The sequence below is a fragment of the Protopterus annectens genome, chromosome 1.part1, assembly GCF_019279795.1.
Source record: "Protopterus annectens isolate FY-2018-M chromosome 1.part1, PAN1.0, whole genome shotgun sequence".
NCBI classification, from domain to species: domain Eukaryota; kingdom Metazoa; phylum Chordata; order Ceratodontiformes; family Protopteridae; genus Protopterus; species Protopterus annectens.
Genome location: NC_056726.1, coordinates 1,805,080,831 through 1,805,104,018, shown reverse-complemented (window position 1 = coordinate 1,805,104,018; position 23,188 = coordinate 1,805,080,831). Strand labels below are relative to the sequence as shown.

General features: G+C 35.7%; 1 protein-coding gene across 2 annotated transcripts in view; it reads right to left on the bottom strand.

The window, feature by feature from the left end:
• The window catches only part of LOC122812335 (interferon alpha-inducible protein 27-like protein 2A), a 449,204-nt gene that overhangs the window by 385,161 nt on the left and 40,855 nt on the right, over positions 1-23,188 (bottom strand). For both annotated transcript variants that reach the window (XM_044084759.1, XM_044084749.1), the window contains exon 2: positions 7,326-7,450. In XM_044084759.1, the coding sequence (XP_043940694.1) occupies positions 7,326-7,386 (61 nt within the window). In that variant the 5' untranslated portion in view covers positions 7,387-7,450. The remainder of the gene's footprint in view (positions 1-7,325; positions 7,451-23,188) is intronic.

Here is a 23,188-nt window from a genome sequence, read left to right as displayed (position 1 = left end):
AGCTCCCCAACTAACAGTACAAATATCTTACACCTGGTACTCACAAACATGGGGTAGGGGATGCAGCGCCCTCCTATGCATTAACTCCTCCTTAGTATGATCTGACCACAGAATGATCTGCTTTAGTATTATAGCTAATCTAAAGACCCCATCAAACTCCAAACCTGTTAAGATCTTTGCTAAGACCAGTTACCTCAAACGAAGTGACAGCTTATCAAACTTCTACCCCCTCTGAAGACAGATGACACTGAGGCCTACTCTGAGCTGTACACAAAAAGCACCATACAACTAAATTCATAGTGGCATAGAGGACGCAGTACCTGTCTGGGTCAACCCTATGATTACTAGCAAAAATAAACCACTCTGGTGGATCCCTAGCATAAACAGGTTATTCAAACGGAAAAATTCTCTCCAAAACCAAGAAGGAACAGACAAAACACTGTAAAAAGACACTCACCAATCTAAACAAATTAGAGAGTTGTTTAAATCTGCCAAAGCAAACTACAAGGCAAAGATAACCTTGCAGGTGAAAGATAACTAGAACACTTTTTTTTTTTTTTACCATGTTCATAACCTTAGGGGAAATGCTCACAAATGTGTCTACTTAATCATGGATGGCATTACTTACAAAAAGCCTGAAACTATTCCAAACCTGCTAGCCAGCAAGTTCAGTTCAAACTTCTCCACCTCATCACCTCCTACCACACCTAAAGAAATAACCTCAACCATCACCCTACTGATTACAAGGGAACAGATCCTTACTGCGCTCAGAAAAGCCAAAAACACAGCCTCCATGGGTACTGACATCATTCCAAGATGCTTCTTAAATAGCTTAAAACAGAATCTATGAAGGCCACTAGAAACCCTCTTTAAACACAGTCTCAGGACGGGTTTTGTCCCAGAGGAATGGTGGACTGCAGCATTCATCCCTCTGCACAAGGGGGGGGGGCATCAACTGACCGAGAGAACTACAGACTCATAAGCTTGACCAGTCTTATCTGCAAGGCCATAGAGAGAATTATCATGGACCTGATCAATAACGACACAGAAAAACTCCAAACACTGGACCACGCCCAATTTGGCTTTATCAAAGGGAGGTCTTGCCTGCTCAATCTGCTGGACTTCTTCAAGAAAGTCACCAGGAACATGGATGAGGGTAAAAATGGTCACACCACTTATCTAGACTTGCCAAAGCTTTCAACATAATCCCCCACTCGGGGATCATGGATACATTTACTGAGTTAGGCATAGGCCCCTACATTGTCAGATGGATAACAAACTGGCTCACTGAGAGGATACATGTTGTACAGCTAGGTGAACCCACTTCCAGTAAGAAACTGGTTACTAGCAGTGTCCCACAGGACGTAATGTTGGAACGTCTCCTGTTTGGTATATACTTCTCTGAACTGAAGGCCGGTATTGGGGCCCTCTGGCTCACCAAGATCACCGACAACTGTAAGCTGGGTGCAATCAAGGAATCTCCAAATGATGCTGACATCCTACAAACAGGCAGAAAAATGACAACAGCTGGTGCAAAATCATGATTTGAGACTAAATGCTAAAAAGAAAAAATGTGCAGTCATATCCTACCAATCAGATATCCCTGCAAATTATAATATTGATAGCACATCCCTAAAAATAGACCTTGTGGTGAGGGACCTAGGAACACAGACAGATAGTAACCTAAACTTTGACCATCAGGTAGCTACAGCAGGGAGAAAATCCTTCTGTGTGGCTCAACTTAAAGGCATGGCATCAAGATCAAAGGAAGTCATAGTGCCACTGTACTCAGCCCTCATCAGGCCCATAAACGAGTACAATGTTCCTTTCTGCATGTACCTAATCAGGCACACCAACTGGAACACCATCAGAGGTTTCTTACTGAAATACAAAAGAGTAGGTAAGACACGTCTTATGCAGAATAACTAAAGGCCTTATCCCTTTACTACATCTCCTATTGTTTATTGAGAGATGACTTATGCTTGACTACAATGTTCTCTCTGATCCAGCCTTGATGAAAATATTACATATTCACAAGAAAAATTATACGAGGGTTCTGCATTCCATGGAACTGAACTTTATTTGTGACTAACAGAACTTGCTGGAAAGACAGATTTGTATCCCAAAGGCTACCTCACCTATGGAAAAAACTTCTCATCTTTGTAAATCAAAACTCGTCTCTAACACTCTTCTAAAAGAATTTGGATAAATGGATGGAGAAACATAAGTTCACTATCGGGGTACTGCCCATGTCCCTTATGGACCAAGGCAGTCTGTAAAATGACTCAGGGCTCCAACACCCAAAAACCCAGTACTCTAAGATACAATACTGTCATATCCAGGGTATCACTGGCTAGGCTTGTAAAGGCTCGTGCCACTTTCCTAGTAATCACCTAGAAACCTATGAACAAGCATTTATAATATAAGAATATAATTTCAGCTGCTGCCACTAAATTACATGTGGTGGAAAAGGGCTATGGTATCACAATCTGCATCACTGTGATCACACTATGTATAATAGTACAGGCTTTAAGTCAGCAGTTCTAGCACCAAATACTACTCCAGCAGTGACAGACTATATCATCATATGACAAACGTGCACTGCTACCTCAGATAATAGGTTCATAGGTGTGTACTAGGCTAATGGCCCTGGAGCCTTTACAAGCCTCGCCTATAGAAGTGCCCTGGCATCATACCACCTGACGTTAGTTCCCAGTGCCTCTATCAGGTACAGCAACTGGAGTGATCCCCAGGGTGAACCTTCTACTTCCCATCCACACATCAAGATTTCTCTTGAAGAGGGCCAGTGAGGTGCTCTGCTTGACATGTATGGGAAATCTATTCCAGAGCATGGGCAGTCTCTGGGTTATAAACCAAGCCAAACATGTCACAACCAAATAATCTTTACACTATGCAGCTACAAATTAGACTTATAATTATTGGTGTCTCCAGTATTTCACCCATCTGATAGTGAGCCCAGTGCCTCCCAATGCAATCTTAACAGAAGTTGAAACTTGACCACGATTACTTACCAAACAAAACACATGCACACACAATATTTGCTAAGACAGGTTAATGACACCTCTTCAGTATCACCACCCTCTTCCTTGTTTTTACAGAAATAACACTGCCACCAGTAAGATGAACCACAATACAAGATCATAAATTCAAGTACAATTTACTTTTACAACAAGCCAACTGTTAAATATTTGTAGGGAAACACAGCTTCAGCGAGAACTCTCTCAAGGCCAAGGCCAACAGTTATTAGTGAACCATTACAATACACATACACTTAAGCCAATTAAAAAATACATAAATAACCATCAAACTAACAAGTAGGTATGTGGGAGTGCCTCTATAAACAAACATGAACAGATCTACACAGATATGTGACCTTGCTACATATGGGGAAACATCAGGCAGCATGCTTTTACTCTCAGGTGGTTCAGCATAACCCCAACAAATAGTAACTGGCTTAATACAATACCTGCCAACATAATCTCCCATGGTATAGAAGCATACTACAGTAGCCCATGCACATATTCTATGCTATACGAGAAAGATCTGGCAGTAGCAATTACACATCTGTGTAGGGCAGTAACATTATTCTCATTAGTGCCACCTCTTCCATTCATAGTAGCCCCTAACGTGTTCCTACCATAAATATCAAATTCGTATGGCAGAAAAACCTACAATTAGCAGAAACACCTCTGTACAGGACACTGACACTTTCCAAAAACAAGTTTAAAAATGAGATAAACTGTTAGCAGCTCATGGCAGATGATATCAAAAAATTGAAACTGATACCAGCTTAAAACGATTTAATAAAAACAGAAATAGGCAAGAGCTTTAACAAATTTAAATACAAGGGCAAATTCAAACAAGCCAATGATGAGCTATGACATCATTACATCTAACAAGCAAGTTAACTACTAAATTCCCAGAAAAAAAGTTAGAAAAAAGTAACTATATATAAATATATATATATATATTATACACACACACACACACACACACACACACACACACACACACACACACACACACACACACAGGTAGGATATAACCAATATAGCCTAATGGTAACCAGATGGAGATATGACAAATGAATAGACAGGATAATAGATGTATTGCTAATAATAAAATAAATACAAAAATGCATTTACTATCATTATTTCTTAAGTTTCCTGTTCTTCAATTTAGAGGTAATAGCTATATGATCATTAAGACCCTTACCCAAATGGCCTCCAAGCTTAATGATCCATTTGAGTTCCCTTAACAGATTTAAGTGATTTGAAAGAGAAATTTGTTGAGAGAGGTTATAAATCCGATGAGGTTAATAAACAAATTAATAATGCATTGAATTTACACTCAACAACAGGTACCCCATATTTTGGGCCTCAACCTGAAGTGACCAGTGATGCTAAAGACATATCTAAAGCAACTATCAAGTTTCTGACTTCATATACAGCAGATAATAAACAGGTTAGAGACATTATTTCTAAGAATTGGAATATCCTACAAGCTGATGAGTTATTAACAACGATTGTAGGTAAAACCCCATCCTTTACATATAGGAACAAAAAGAATCTTAAGAGATTGTTATGCTATCCATTAAAGAAGGATATATGTCTGAATGACAATTATTATACGAAAGCTTGTGGGCACTGCAATTTTTGTCCGTTGATAGACTCTAGCATAATATTCATACATCCAGACACACATATGGAAATATATACTCAAGTTAATGCTGACTGTATGACATCAGATGTTATATATCTTGCTGTTTGTGAATTATGCTCATGTTTCTATGTTGGAAAAACCAACAGGGTTTTACGTGATAGAATAAGGGAACATTGTTATAATATAAAGAAAGGCAATATACAGAATGCTTTGGCTAAGCATGTGATGCAAACAAACTCTGAACATAAATTTAGGTTTAGAGTCTTAGAGAAAATTAATGTAAATACAAGAGGAGGAGATATAATGAATCATACAGAAGACAGAGAGAGTAGATGGATTATTATGCTTAGGGCTGATAAAGGTCACGGACTAAATGAGAGGGCATCTATTAGACCTCATTTAAAGAAACGTAGGCATATTAAGTTTTAAATTTTATTAATTTTATTAAATTTTATTATATTATTATTTAAACATATTTATGATACATATTTTTAAACACCATTATTATTATATACATACACTATAATATATAATTTCTGTTAATACATAGTGTTGTTAGTTGAGATGCACATTGGTAGATGATTTATTATATATACTATATTTTTTCTATACACATATATATATTTATTTAGTCATTTTATATTTAATTATTTATTTATTCATATATACTTATATACACATATTTATACACATTTATATATATATATATATATATATATATATATATATATATATATATATACTCATTTCACATTTTTTATATTTTTATTCATACATGTACATATATACAGATACACTTGACTTAAACATACAACAGCTACTTATATATTCTCATTTAACTACTGTAGTACAATAAGTACCTTTTAAGATATAGTATACACATATTTATACACATATTTTTATATATATATATTCATTTCATATTTTTTATATATTTTTATTCATACATGTACATATATACAGATATACTTGACTTAAACATACAACAGCTACTTACACATTCTCATTTAACTGCTGTAGTACAATAAGTACCTTTTAAGATAGCTATAGTACTTTCATTGTGTCTATGATTATGATAATGTTCTAATATATGATAAATTCCATGCTGCTAGTTCTAATTCAAGTTATTTTCGAAAAGAAAGTTGTTTTTAATTATTGTGTTTTTAATGAATGTGATTTGACATGGCCAACATTTTATAGAATGAATATTGCCATATCTTTTAGAGCCTATATAAATGAGATTATTATATATAGCAATACTTACTTTGGGATGTGTTTTATTGTATTGTTTACGATATGTTTACCATTCAAGGTTTAGTCATCATAGTGTTTTTCTGCTTTAATCCACCAATTAACTAATTATTATGATTGCTACTAGCTATATAAGGCGCATGAATTCTATGCTCAGTGTTTACGATCTGAAGAAGCTACAAGTTAGTGAAAGCGCTTATCATTTTATATTTTAACTAATAAATTTGTTTTATGCACTACCTAGACTGTATCTAGTGGAAGTCTGTTTTATGGAGTGAACAGTACATCTCACTTGGTCACCACTTGCTTGAACAATTTATTTTTATACACTAGTTATTTTTAATAGCAAGCGTGCTTTCGGCGTGTAACCAGGAACTATATATGCTTTAATTATGTTAGAAATATTACCCAGTCTAATATCCTCTTTCACTATTTCCAAAACATTAAATCTAAACTGGTGTTCAGGTCCCATCTCCAACATATGTTCAAGAGCTATACCTATTTTTATTAAATCGTTTAAGCTGGTATCGGTTTCAGTTTTTTTTATATTATCTGCTGTGAGCTGCTAATAGTTTATCTCATTTTTAAACTTGACTTGTGGACTAAGTGGCAGCGTTTTTCAGAGGGGATTTTGTACTTTTGCACTTTCCAAAAACAGTTTACAATGACAGAAACTTCCCTGATTCCTGGTGATCTTCAGAAGAGCAGTGACACAGGTCATTTTAGTGATTTCTGCACTGCTCACATCCTGGTAATGCCCGAGGTCCTGGTCAACATCTCAGCCATGTCATATCCGGTATCACCTTCTCTAAAGGGGGCATCATAAAGCCCCAATATCTGCTTCCTGAAGTGAATGTGAAGAAGATGAAACAGAATAGTACTCTCATTTCGGTATCAGGCAAATGCTTCTCTTGGAACAAGCAGAAGGGGCTATTGCCTTGCAGATATTCCCTAAAATGGTGGCAGTTTCACAAGACAGAGAGACATGAAGATGTGACATTACAGAATGTGACTCCATTCTGTATGCTAACTAGTGCAAACTGTGGAAGCAGTTCCCAAGTTGTAGGCATCTATGTGAAAATATAATGGTTTGCGCGGCTGTAAGGACTAAGCAGGTAGGTGTGCATGTACAGGTTCGTAGTATGTTAGCTGTCCGTGCTGATCATTTTAAGCCTAGCCAATTTCTCTGCAAAGTATAATAATGACAGATCAACATTTGATCCTCAAAATTAGGAAAAATAAGAAATATATTCATATTAATGCAGTTGCACTTGATGCAAAATGTGCATATCTTAAGTACTGTAAGAAAAAACATATTTTTCTATATGGTTCTTACTGAATGAGTAGAAATTAAACCTTGGTTTACCAAGGAACTTTTGCTCTTCTCTTACCATTTACAAGCAAACTTGAGGCCACAAGGTAGATGAGAAAAATTGTGGACTTCATGATCATTTCTGCTACTATATTAACGGACTTCACGGGAAAATGGCAAAAGGATTCAGAACCAGATTGAGATCTAGGAAAGAACACAAAGTATGGTATGTTAGTTTTTAAAAAACAGTGTACTGTTTTGCAAGATTTACTATGAAAATGGTGAAACGCAAAAATCAAAACCTAGAAACCACAAGACTGAAAGACCAAAGCACTAAAAACTAAAATATCGAATATTGAAACTTCCTGTCATGCAGACTCAGGAAGGAGTGCTAATATGGGTCCTGCAGGAGCCAAGTACAGGTGTTCAGTATTACAATATTATGATCTTCAGCATTTTGCTTTTTCCATCTTATGGTTTCAAGATTTTGTATTTCAGCTTTTTCACAGTAAATAGTTTTGTAAATATTATAAATATCATTTCCATACTTAACAGAGCTAAATTTCTATATAAACAAGAGGTGTGTATCTGTAGATATATATATATATATATATATATATATATATATATATATGTCTTATGACTCAAATAAGACATTCACAACATTAACCAGAAACAGTGACATTGTAAATGTAGACACAGTGCTATGCATCTGCTGACCCACAGTCTAGGCACATGCAAATGTAAAATGGACACAGACACACACACACACCACAAACATAGATTTTGCAAGCCCACCCACACCATCTGCTAATTATATACGTTATCGAGATTGCATAACATCAGGGAATGAGCATATTCCCCTACCCCAAATATTGTGTGATCTCGCCAACCTGTTGACATTCCATTTAGCTGACCAAATTTTGGTGAAGATGTTGACATATATATATATATTAGTACACACACACACACACACACACACACACACACACACACACACACACATATATATGCAGCCCATATTTGAAGCTCGAAATCCCATATTATCGAAACTCATTTGAGTGAGATGAAAACTGTGAAACATTGAAGCACTTCACTGAGGTGGAATCATGTCAATTGATCAAAGTCACTTTAACCAAAACTGAACTCACCAGAAAATTGTCCCAAAACAAACTTTCAGTGAATCTTGGGAGGTAATTTTTGCACAAAAATAGATAAAAATCCACTGTAAAAACCAAGTAGCACCAAACTGAAGTCAAACACTTAATATGCAACTTTATAGTTTCACTTAAAAGCTTCCTTAGGCACATAAACATTTAAAACAGTTACTAAAGCTATTTAAACAGATAAAAGTCACATGATACAATTACAACCTCTGATGTAATTCTCTCAAACAGGGCTTTAAAGATACAAATTCATTTAAGCCTGGCAATATACAAGCCCCAAGTTGCAAAATCCATCTATATTCCTCTAATTCAGTACATTGAACAATATCACCACCAAACAGGGATTCATTAACTTGAAATACAATCATACATTTAAAATATAGTGTCTGTTGCCTGTATTATATATATATATATGCCTATATAATGCATTTATGCTAAGTTTCCAATTAATTTCAGAGAAATGACAATATGATTGTTCAACCTTCTGTTTTTTTCCACATAATATGCATCACATAACTGGCAAGTAGCTAGGTATATGATGTTCTTAAAAAAATTCCAAACACATGTGAATTAAATATTTTGCCAGTGACTGGACAGGTAAAACTTATCAGTATTAATGCTGGTACAGTGCACGCATTTGTTAAATCTATGTGTTCCTACTTTACTGGGTCTTAAAATATATATTTCAAGGTTCATTATAACAGAACACATATTTAGAATACTTAGAAGTTAAATAGAAAATATTATTTAAAGCGGACATTCCACCTGGCATCAATGAGAAAATATCTATTAAATGTTTTTTAAAGTTTAAAAACATTTAAATTAGGAAAGTACATATTCAACAGTTATTTTTACATTGTATATTTTTGTTGTCTTAATAGTATTTAAATAAATGCATTTTTACATTATGGTAGAGACTGTTGAATATTTATGTGACTTCTTGCATTGTGAGTTTTCATTGGTTGATTTGTAATTTAAATGGTTAATTAGATATTTAAGTGAGCAGTTTGAAGAAGTTCTGTGAATTAAATGACCGAAAGTGCTTAAACTTCCCCTCTGTGCCTAGTTGTAGTTTTGTTTTTTTACAGTGTTCATTATAACATAGTTTATTCATTAAATTAGGACATCTTTTATAACTAAAGGTTGGTTTATCACCTATAGAATTACTAGCCTCCTGTACTGCAAACCAAATGGACCAGTATTTGTTAATGATGGCTTTAACAGTCTTTGTATCTTGATTATAAGTTTGCATGCACCTTCTAACTTCACTAATATTATTACTTTGCTGAACTATACCTATATTGTGGGGCTGCTTAGAGAAAACTGGTCCGATGTCAGCATCACGTTCTTGAAGTGTATTACCTCTAGTGTTATTAACAACTTTACTATTATAACCCCTATATATAAAAAGGTTTACCTTCATAATGTCGATCACGTATAAACAATCAGCTATATCACCGAACCGTTTCAGCGAAAAAAGAACCGCATAAACTTTCAAATGTTGAAAAAAATTTGAATTTCGACATTTCCGACCGCGCCACACCTACACACCAGTGCTAACATGGGTCAAAAAGGGGGCGAGATTTTGCCATTCGGAAATGCAGTGTTCGACATTTTGTGAAGTCGCAGTTCGGTTTGTAAAGTCACAGTTTGGTATTCGTGGAAGCGGGGGTCGACAATAACGTGATCGGCATTATGAAGGTAAGCCTATATAAAATCATGTGTTGTATTACCTAATTGTAACATATGATTATCTTCAGTATGCAGTCTAGAGACAGGCTTCATTTGATTATCAACAACATTCTTAAAGATAAAAGGTGGATGCATACTAGTGCGATGCAAATATGCATTTCTTTTAACAGGTTTCTTATATAACCTAGTTTCAAGGCCACCCAGATGTGATTTATATAAACTAATATCCAAAAACTTAACCTACTGCAGTGATGTTTCTTTCTTAAAATTTAGGAATTCAGTACATGTATTCAAGGAGTTAAAAACTGGTTGAATACGTCTAGAGTACCTGCCCATATAAGAAACAGCCAACAGGTCATCCACAAATCTATGGTAAAAACCAACCTTGTATCTGTTCATCTTCTATACTCTTCTAAACAGTGACACTTCGTGTCTTAATTGCTTTATAGTTTTCTCTACTCAACACTTCCAAGATGGTATTCGATTTCCCCCTTCCTTTCCCTCACTACCTCGTGTTCTTGTGGTAAAACTTCATCAGTTATTAATTTAGCTGCACAATAATTTATCCTGTTTACTTCTGTTATATCACATGGATCTGTATGGACAGTCCAAATTCCTGTGTTACTGTCTTCTACACAGAGGGCAAATGTTTTGTTTTCCATTTCCTGCAGGCATTCTATAGAAAGTTCTACTGCATCTTCCTGTGGCACATTCTTCTCAATTTCATCTGTAGCATCCATTGCTCTGTCATATGGGAATTCACTGGCCTATCACTCCTCAACATTGATTGTGTCAAGAGTTTCCACAGTTTCATGTTCCTTACCTTGCTGTCCAGCTTCAAGTGAATGTTTATACTGGTTTCTTGTGGAAGGCTCCAAAATATCTTCATATGGCACCTGACCAATTGCTTCCTGCTCTACTGTTTTCCCCTTAATTTGGAGGTCCACTGCTCTATCCTGTTGTGGTGCTTTCCAAATTAGATTTTCTATGCGGAATCCTTCACTTTGGAGGTACTCCATAACCTCAGTTTCTATTTCTTTAACTTCTCCATTACGGATTTCCTTTTCTACTTTTCCTCTGTCTCCTTATTTTTTGTATTGTAAAGTTGTCCATGTCTGGATTCCTTTTCCTGCATTTCCCTTCAAATATCTTTGGTGATTCTCTTTTTGTATTGATTAGTTTTGCTTTCTCCTTTGCATAGATATTGCACCATATGAAACTTTCTCCTTTGCATAGATATTACACCATATGAAATCTATATTTCATTCCCAAGTCCATATTTCTTCTTCAGGTGTCTCCTGATCTTCTTGTTTCTCCTTACTTTGGGGACTCGTTCAATCATGCTGTGATGTAACTTGTGTTAGACCTTCTACACCACATCTTTCATTTCGCAGGCAATCCATAACTTCAACTTCTATTTTTTTTTAACTTCTACCTTACTTATCTTCTTTTCTACATCCCCTTTTTGTAATATTTTTTTATTCTGAAGTTTTCCATGTCTGGATGTCTTTGCCCGTTATTTCTCTTCAAATATCTTTGGGGCAGTCTTCTTTATGTTGATTAATTTGGCTTTCTCCTTTGCATAAATATTGCACCATATCAAACCTCTCTCTTTCTCATGTCCATATCTCTTTTTTTTATACTTGTCAAAAATATCTGTGCTCTGTTGCTTATATTTTTGCACTTCCTCAGATGCTTCTTTTTCCAAAGAGATCAAAGTTTCTTGGTCTATATACTGGTTCACAAATCTGTTGTACTAATTACTACACATTTTTATTTGAAGCTTCTGCCAGTTTTATTTGTGGAAGTATTTTTCATTCCTCTAATTTCTCTCAATCTTTTTGTGTATCTTATGTCTGGAAATTCTGGGCTTTTTGCACAACAGTAACAATGACAAAACGTTCTTATCCTCAACAGTCCATATCATTTTTATGGCTCTTGTTTGGCCCATCAGTTTTTGGGATTTTTGTGGACTGCTGCTTCCTTCTACAACATGGGGACATCCTCTCCTGGACCTGGCCCCATTGCAGGAATATTTCCATATTTTGAGGATTCTGCACTGTTTCTTTCCAGTCCTGGCATCAGTGCTCCTATAGGCACTCTTTTATCCTGGGTCTTGTGCACCCAGCTATCTTTTTTAATTTTTGACCTACATCTGTCCATGATATACGCTATGTAAATGCAGTCTATCAGTGTCATCTTGGGGAGACACTGGGTCCACTTTGTGAAGGTATTCAAAGACTTGAGGATGAATTCAGTTTCAGCAATACTACTCTCCTTTGCTTGCCGACTTACCTCTCCCTTTAGACCCCTCCATTGGGTAATGGACATGTAATGGGAGAGGTGACCTGGAGATGTCACTAATGGCCTCTGGTGATCATGGACAGGGATGATGTCCTCTCTGGTGATGCCACCAGTGGGTCAGTTTGGTAGGAGGTGGAGGAGGTAATGAGAAAGTGTGTAGACTGATGATTTCATGCCTGCACTGGCTGTCTTAAGATGCTGCTTGTGCAACTTGCAAAGTTGCTCCATTGTCTGGCACTGCCTTGTGTGCTGAGACAAGACCCAGCAGGAAGGACATTACCCAGTGGTGACTGACCTTTTCCTGCATCCTGTGACAGTGCAGTGCTAGTCTTTCTTATGCGTCACCTCCTTCCCCATTTTATTGTCTAATCTTCCCATCACTACTTGTTCCCTTCTGTCAGTATGGCCATTAAGCTACTGTAACTCCCCCCCCCTTTGTGTCAGCACCTCATTTGTTGGTCTTTGCCTTGGGTTAGTCTGTCTGTACTCCTTCTATAAGTCTACCCTCTTTCTATCAACGGACTTCCCCTTTGTATCCTTCTCCATCCAACCTTCTTATGGCAAAAAGAAGACAAATGGGCATGTATCTGAAATGTGTGACATTGTTCACCCTCTCCCTCTCCATTCTATCACTTTCCTTCCCTGTAACCTCACGCATCCTTCTCTATTGGCTCTCTCCCTGGCTCACATCAATTATTGTAGCACCATGGCATTGCCCAAGGGGACAGAAACAGTCATGGGCGTGCACCACGCAGGCCACTGCTCATCAAGATTTATGCAGCTATACTTACAAAGCACCCCTCTCTCTCTCATTGCCAGCACTGTCATTTCCCTGAGCAGCCCTCTAAATTTAACACTAGTGGTGTCAAATGCCTCCTCCTTAATTTATAATAATCTTTAAGCCACATCAAATAACTCAATATCTCCACAGACACCCTTATGTGGCTATAAGTAGCATTTTTTCTGAATCCCTGGGTAATTTGGTTTTGGACGACATGACTGTAAATGTGCTGCATGTTTTTCCCTGACTGAGTCTCATACTGAGAAATATAAATGTACTTGCCAGACAAGTGACTAAGGTATGCAAAACTTGTTTCTTTCAGATTTTCAATGTTTCATAAAAAATTGTATTATCCAGCTTCTTTATAAAACTGTGAATGATGTTCTTAGTAACCAAAAGATGAGGGAATATGAATTTGGAGCCCACCACCAAAATTACTGGAATAAAATACTGCCTCATGATAAATACAACGAATTACCATCATGTGCTTAAGCATTTTTAATTCCAGGTTCAGAAACTAGTACACTCAGAAAATAATAGTGTTGTACTACCAGATTTCAACAAAACTGGATTAAGGCAGATTTGTTCGTGACCAGATAGAATAAAAAGATATGACTTCTAGATGATTGTTTGATTGCATACACTTTTCTTTATGTGATACCAACAGAAAAGTGCACTTCTATGCATTTACATATCTGTATGTGTGTGAATATTCATCACATTGCTATGAGATATAATACATCAGTTTCCTAACAGTATTATTGATTTTGAGTCACAGATAAAAAAGGTAACTGGTACAGTTTGTGGTAATTAAAAGATGCTGATTGTATTATAATAATGATTAAAGCATTGTACTAAAATAATGATTAAAGCACTGTACTAAAATAACAGTAAATTAATTGACAGTAACACAGGACAAAGAGACAACCGTGACTGAGAGAGTGAAATTTTATTCACTTAAGTATCACTCCCAAACCTTAAGCAGAGTAACACAACTTCATGGAGTTGGAACATGATTAGGGACAAAATTGTAAATTGTTATTTGTTATACTGAGGTATAATTTGTAATCAGCTTTTAAAGTGATTATAGCCTGATAAATGCTGCAGATCTGGCAATTCAGTTCATATACAGAACATGCTAATGATATGTGTGTGTGTGTGTATATATATATATATATATATATATATATATATATATATATATATATATATATATTTTTTTTTTTTTTTTTTTTTTCAGCTGAGTGATTACATAAATGATCCTAATGAGTTCCTATAATACTTAATGGCTTCCAAACTCAGGAGAAGGAGTAAAGGAGTAGAGGAGTATGGATGTTATGTTTTACAGACATTACAGGTGATACTGATAAGTCAAGGAATATTATTTGCAAAAATAAATATTAGATTTACTAGATTTTAAAGGAAAAACACTTCACTGCACAGAAATGAACTAGCACCACATGCCAATGCAGTACAAGGAAACTAACAATAAATGTCAATAGCTAGAAAATGTTTGACTTTTGCCTTTTTAAAGAAGTGTCCTTCTATGTATGTGTGTGTGTGTGTATTTCTATCCTCAACCTTAGTTACAGAAGTTTGTTCTTTAGTAATTTTCTAAAAGGGTTTACGGCTACAGATCAAATATCAATTGCATAAATATTGATAAAAAATGAAATGTTCAAAATATCAGTTAAATACATCTAAACTCAAAAAATTGACAAAAGGGAACTTGTACAAGGGAGAGGTATATGCCCTTTCCCCACTGCTGTGCAACCTCAGATATGGTATATAAAATTAGCAGGAGGTAGGAGGGGGTGCAAAGCCTTGCAAAAATATTGGTTTGGGATGTGGTTACATTGTCGATATTTTGTATTTGGATATTTTAACTGCTTGTATTTTGAACATTATACATTTTCTGTCAATATTTAGGCGTTTCATTCTCTTGAAATTAACCTACATTCATGTATATTTATACACACACATTTATATATATATATATATATAAACTATATTTGCAGTGTTATATATATATATATATATATATATATATATATAAATAAAACTACATTTGCAGTGTTATATATATATATATATATATATATATATATATATACACACACACACACACATATATATATGTGTATTATATATACACACACACACACATATATATATATATATATATATATATATATATATATATATACACACATACATATATATATATATATATATATATATATATATATATACATACATATATACACACACACACACACACACACACACACACACACACACACACACACACATGTATGCAAATGCCCATTAGGTGAGGTATGCAAAAAGGTGGGCCGTGTCTATCTGCCCTTCACTTCCACAACAAGCTGATGTTGGTATGTCACCCCACCCACCCTCAAGAAGTGCTTGAAGTGCTCTGCAATACTTTCCCCAGCCTGTGTCAGAGAAATCTAGTTGCTTGTTCTCCCTGCCTCAGAAGCCAAGGTATTATTCAAATCCAGGTCACCTGGACCATAGTCAGTACTTCATTCATCTATACCATGGCACTGGCTGGCACTGTAATTTAAAGTTGCTGCATCAGGAAATTACTATTACTCTTCTTTACAGAACAACCTAAAAGCAAAAAGTTAAATTGTTCTACAAAGGGTTCCAAAAATGTAGGAGACATGTGAATCTTTATAAAAACATGTTCTGTTAGAAAGGTGGTTACTAATGTTCACTGGTAGCTGACAAGACTTTAAATAAATAAAAAAAAAAAAAAAAAGAGTTGTCACCTGTACATAATAGATACAATTACAGCCAAAGGTACATGTGGGAGGGGGTTATGAAAAACCCTACTGAAGTCTTTTTGTACAGACTTGTAACCATTTGACTTTGGTAATTCACGACACAATTTTTGGTAACACTACTCTTGTATTACATTGTAATTATAACTACACTGCTCTGTGCATTTGCACAAATTATCACAGAAATATTTTATCCAAGTTACAAAAGCTACACAAATGCATTTTGTGAACAAATTGCCTTGAGGTACAGATATGCAAGCAGACATTGTACATTTTAAAATGGGTTTAGTAATGTTTTAGACAGTAAAAATGTAAATGATATATTAAAAGAACCGACTCGTACCCCTCAACTGCTATGATTTGGACATTGATTCTAGCCTTACTCCTACACTTACTAACTTTTCTTCATTCACTTAGCGCATACGTCTCTACCTCTTAGAGCAAGAAATCTGGGTAAAGCCACAAATAATGGGGGAAAGGCCCAAAAATAGGGACCCTTTTTAAATATTGTTCTTACAAACTTGGTTTTGTATTTTGATATCAAGTTTGAAAATCAAAGGGGTCCAGGGAAGTAAATATTGGAGGAAGAAATAGCCAGGGAACTGTTATGGCTAGGCTTGTACAGGCCCTAGGTCCGATAGCCTAGTACCAACCTATGAACCTATACATGTCTGCCATTTTCTGACTTCAGTCCTCAAGGATTTGCCAGTGATTTGCCAGAAAACTACAATTTTATAATAGACCAAAAATAGGAGTCAAAAATCTGGAGACTTGTGAAAATCTATACAGCTGAGAGCTACGACTTAGACCTATTTAAGAATGCATACATTGTTATGAGGTTGAATATCTCAAGAACTTTTAGTCTAAAAATGGAAAAGTGCTTTTTTTGACACGGTTAGGACATTTACTGTAAAAATAAATCATACATTTTTTTTAAAAGAGCTAGGTTTTTAAAGCTCACAGTATGGACCTCAAACTAATCAATAATGGTCTGTATGCTTGATAAAGACTGTGGGATATATTCCAGAAAAAAAAAATAGTTGGCATCCAACAAGTGCACCATAGTATGTGACATCTAAGTTTTGAAATGACATTTGAAAAATTGATCTTGTAATAACATCTAACACGGCGATTACAGAGAACGGTTTTATTTTTCTGTTAATATCCTATTCAGTACAGGAAAGAATGACAAGGACAGGTTTATAATTTTATAGAATTATAAGTTAGAGCTACCTTCCTACTAGGATATGTAAATTTGATAGAGAAATGATTCATAGCTGAGCAACTTACCCCATGTCAGAATCAAACTCTGCACCTTGTGTCTGTAAGGTAAATATGTCAACCACCCCTCTTCCACAATGGGCACAATGAATATGTCATTATTTTCTATGAGTATATTATGTTTGTCTGTCTCTTTAAAAATATGAAAGTATTCAGTAACAGACTGCTGCTAGACAGGTTCTGTGAAAATGCAGCTGAATGCATTCAACAGAACTTATGCTGACATGACCAAGGACTGTTTCAAGGAAATAAGGTCACCTCTAAGCTGTAAAACAAGTACACGAAATGCTGGAGTCCATATGTCTCAGAATCAGGTGACAAGGGAAAGTAAAACTACCAAATTACCAAGAGAAATACAGGACAAGGCTTTTGAAAGAAAATACTTGAAATTATGAAACTGCTTCATGAAAATGAACTAATAAGATCCAAAAATTTAATGAGTGCTGAATCATCAAGATTTCTATACTGCCTAATGGAAATTGACTGCATGTATAGATAGATCTGCAGTTGGGGGACTGCAGACATATCTGCTGACCTCACAAGACCCAAATATAGTGAAAGTTTTGAAACATGAGGAGAATAACTCTAATATGAATTCCCTTCTTAGTCTAGCAGAAGCGGTGTCAAGCAGGAATGGAAATCAAACCAGAAGTGGATAAAAATCAGGCAGCAACAGAATGTGCCAAAAAATAAACAAATATAAGCTGAATGTTCAGGTGAGATGGCAAGAAATGTGAAACATGCATAAATATAGTTGCGCATACATAAAACTCCTGGAAGAACCTCATGTTGATCAGGATCGAATGCAGGAATGGTCAAGGAGAGGCAAATTCAAACCAAAAGATGAAAGGTTAATATTGGTGGCCCAAGACAGCGGGCTACATACACATTGGTTTACAAAGTCCATTGAACATGTGGGAGAAACAGACAAATGTAGGTTTTGTAAACCACAATTGGAAACAGTTGCACACCTTGTTGCAGGTTGTGATATACTAATGGCAGAAGGACTGTATACTGAAAGGCATAATAATGTGGCAAGACTGTTGCACTGGGAATTGTGTAAACATTAAAATACTGAAGTAGCTGAAAAACACTGGAAACATTAGCCACAAAGCATCATAGAAAATGATGGAAGTCGACATCACATGGAATCACCCATTACCAACAGTTCAAAAGATAGATGTGAGAAAGCTAGATACAGTGGGTCCATGAAAAGAAAACAAAAGTAGCACTGATCACTGAAATCACTATACCCAGTGACTACAGTATTAGAAGCTGAAGATTCTTCAGTGATGGTCAGCAAAAATATTCTTCTAATTGGACATTCAGTTATTAAGAGGAACAGATACATTTGCAGAGATGATAATGAACATTGATTAGTGTTATGCTTGCCAGAAGCAAAAATAGAAGATGTGAAACAAGCTTTGGAATGCCTTGATGTAAGGAAGTATGGATCTGTTTTTATTAATGTTGGTACAAATGATGTCACCATCAAAGATTCTCTGACTGTTGGTTGGGAAAGGACATCTCTCCTAGATAGTATAGTTGTATAGCTTGTACTGGCGTTAGGACATATTTTTCACAAATCACCTAGAGAAAGGATAGTCAGGTCACTGTGAATGAAAAGATTTTTGGGGTAAATACCTACACGGAAAAATGTCCTGTTTTAAAAATGTTAATGTGTAGAGCATCCAAGCCTTCGTTTGGGCACACGTGTGTTCAGACAGGATGGTGTGCATTTGTCTAGATCAGGGAAGAGAATTTTTACAGCAGATACTTTGCAATATTTGACAAACAGTAGCCAGGATTTTTGCCAGGTCAAAAATGTAACAGTTCACAGATAGCACCACTTGATGCATCTCTGATGGTTGTTAATGCTAGGAGCATTAATAGAGTTTTTTTTTAAAGACAAACCTGGAACATACAAACAATGGTTGGAGTGTAAAGACCACCGACATCAAGTGCAGATGACCTAGAGGAATTCATACATTTCCAACATGAAACACAGGAGGGAAGAATATTAGCTGGGGACTTAAATTTACCAGAAACAGACTGGAATAATATTGATTCAACAACGTTAGTAAAGAAATTATTGAGAGAGTATATTCAGGAATAACACATGCTTCAGATTCTAAAAAACAACTTACCAGGGGACGGAATATACTGGATATTGTCTGTGTTCCCAAAGAAATTACTATTAACTTCAAGTCAAGTTTTATTACCATTGATGTGTCGTGATCATGGGGTTTTATTAAGGTTAATTTGTTGCTAGACAAGTCTGCCAAACTGAAATCTAAGCCAATGCACAGGAGGTTAATTACAGATTATAGGGAAGCAAAACAGTTACTGGAGTGAGGTGTTCAGTGGAAAAAACTGCAGATGGAAAGTGGAAAGTTTTGAAAGAGAAATTTGTTTGACTGCAGAAAGTCAAAAAAGATGTTTAACATCAGGATCTAGACACACAACATCAGAGGGGTATCAGGATCTAGACACACAACATCAGAGGGGTATATTTCCATAAGAACAAGATACCCGATTAAGGTGAGACAAAAAAATATAAGAAATGGAAGAGAGGTCTAACTGCAACTTTGAAAACTGAAACAAACAAGCTGCAGAAAAAGATTAAGCATAGTGTTAGACAAGATCAAGAAAAGATTGAAGAAAATGTATATAAAGATATTGAGCATAATAAGAAACCTTTTTATAAATTCACAACATGGGGAAGGAGTAAACACACACAAATTGATAAACTGTGTGCAGATTCTAAAATGTATTCTCAGACACAACAGATATATATTTACAAACTCTTATGCAAAACTGTTTGGCTCCAAAAAAGGGGTGGTAAGTTGTCCTAGTGACATCCAGGTAACCCCAGATACTGGAATCAAATTCGATTATATTGAAAAAGAACTGTGCAAACTGGATCCAAACAAACGCAGGGAGGAGACGGAATAAGTAACAGTGACCGGAGAACACTTCAGCAAGAACTTACACTACCATTATATCTATTATTCACTAGGTCACATAAATATGGGGATATTACTCAAGATTGGAGACATGTCTTTAAGGGAAAGGGGTGTAGGACAAACCCAGAATCATATAGACCCTTAAATCTACTTTCATGTTGTGGAAAAATAATGGAGAAGGTAACACTGGACAAGTTATTGTCAGAAATGGATAGGTTGGGACTTGAAACCATATATCAGCATGCATATGTTGAAAATAGATCTATTACCACCTGTAACATTATGTTCTATAAGAATATAATAACAGCTATGAATAAAAAAGATTGTGCTGTGATGTGATTTATATAGATTTAAGTTCAGCATTTGACAGGGTCATACACAAAACACTGATCAATAAATTAGTACAACTAGGTATTGATGTACTATTGATAAGATTGTAGCTGTATGGCTTACAAACAGGACATGGCAAGTATCACACACCAACTGGACAGATGAAATCCTTGTTTACAGTTGGTGTCCCACAGGGCTCTGTCCTAGGCCCTTACTTGTTTATATTTCATCTTTCAGACCTTACCTTTTCATCTGAGGTGTTCTACAGTCTATATCCGGATGACCTTAAATTGGGTAAACCGATTACAAGTGTTACACATAAGGCGTGTCTGCAAAAAAAATTTGACTAAATTGACCACTTGGGCACAGGAGAATAATATGTTGATAAATACATCAAAAACTAAGCATATGAGATTTGGGAGACAAACTGAAAGGTGAGTATTTAATACAGCACACAGTGACTGAAACTGTAGACTCATTTAAGGACCTGGGTATATGGGTGGATTTGGCTAGGAGTTATTCTAATCACATCACCCAATTGGCTAATGATAGTTACAGAACTATATAAATCTTTTTATACAACCTAAAGTCTAGGAAATCAAACATAATGAAGTCATTGTTTGGTAGTTACATTAGACCCAAACTTGAGTATGGAATAACAATATGGAAATCCTACAGGAAAACAGGCATGAATAAACTGGAAAGAGTACAGTGGAAATACACCAAGGGCAACCATGCATGTGAAAATCTAAGTTATTATGAAAGACTAAAATATCTGAACTTGTACAGTGTCTCTTATACAGATACTTAAGAGGAGATCTTATTCAGGTATATAGGGCATTTAGGGACAACTACCTCTGTGAATGTTTGGAGTTATTCAAAAAAGTACTAGAGAATCATCAGACAACCTATGTAGAAGATCCTATAGGAATGAGAAGTGCACTAATTGGTTCTCTGACAGAGTAGCTGATGCATTGAACAGACTACCAAATTATATTAAAGCAAGTACTAGCATAGATATTTTTAAGAACAGCCTGGATACCTGGATACTTATGGGAACAAGTGTTTTGGTATATTGGCAAGCTAGAAGGGCATTAATGCCCGTGCTTGAAACATTTGTATGTATGTATGTATGTATGTATGTACATATAGTGTCTTGCATACCGAGACACACAAAGGCATAAAATATCAGGATTGGCAGGCAGAAACAAGAGCAATGTGGAACAAAGATACCCAGACAGTTCCAATAGTAGTAGTAGTAGCAGCAGCAATGGGTCTTATAAAAAGGAATCTACAGTCGTATTTAGATGCGTTACCAATACATGTAACTCCATACGAATTGCAGTAGTCATTACTGGACACTTTGCTGGTGCTGCAAAGAGCACTTCTGTCTGACATCAAAGATTGAAACAATACTAATTTCATGAACTTTAATCATACTTTGACTTAGGAATGTGGTCCATTCTCATCATGGTATTAGAAACTCAAAAGATTTGGAGAAACTAAAAAAGCAAAAATCTACCTACGTCTACCTTTCTGACCATCTGTTGACCTGTATCTAACAGTATCAAAACAGTAACACAGTATAAGAACAGATCAGGACCTATTGTGCACAATCACAAATACTACACTAAAAATAGAAGAACAGGCAAAAAAACTTATGCAGATAAAAATAAAGGAAAAGTACAAAATAAGCAATTTATTGACAACCTCAATAAAAAGTTTGAGAGAACTGAACCACCACCAAAAAAGAAGAAATAGATACATTTTGGAGAAATATTTATGAAGCCCCTCTGGAACACAAACACATCAAATGGATAGAAGCAAAAGAAAGCACAAGAAGTTCAAATGTACATGATATGCAATGGGATGAAGTAACAGCCAGAGAGACTGAAACAAAGTGAAGAAAAGAAAAGCTCCTAATTGGAAAATACCAGGCCCAGCTGTAGTACCCAAGTTCTGGTTAAAAGTATTAACATCTTTACATGAAAATTTAGCCATGAGTAAAAACTATTAATATGCACACAGTGAACAGACACCAGCCTGACTAACTAAAAACAATAGTCCTGCTTAAGAGCGAACCTGCAAGCTATCCTATAAACTAAACTAAAGACCAATAACTTGCCTTCCGACAACATATAAACTATACAATGGAATTGATGCCAACAGAGTTTGACACTTAGAAGAAATCTCAATCATGGCAGTAGAATAAACAGGTAATAAAATAAAGTTACATGAAACAAATGATCATTTGATGTTAAATAAAGCCATAATGGAGAACTGTAAAAAGGGGAAGATACATTATGGATAGACTATAAAAAAGCATGTCATAGTATCCCACACTCATGGATAAAAAAGTGCTTAAAAATGTATAAAATGCACCCCCCACTGATCGATTACATTACAGCGAGCATGAAACAGTGGCACCAAAGAACATACCATTACCTTAAGGTAGAAAAGCCTAGAATAGCCACTATTTTTGGGATCCCCAAGACGCATAAAATGGGAAGGACCCCCCCACTGAGGCCCATTGTCTCTGCGGATGGGTCCAAGACATTGCCTCTAGCCAAGTATGTGGATAGTAAGTTAAAGGGCTTATTGTTAGAAAAAAAAAA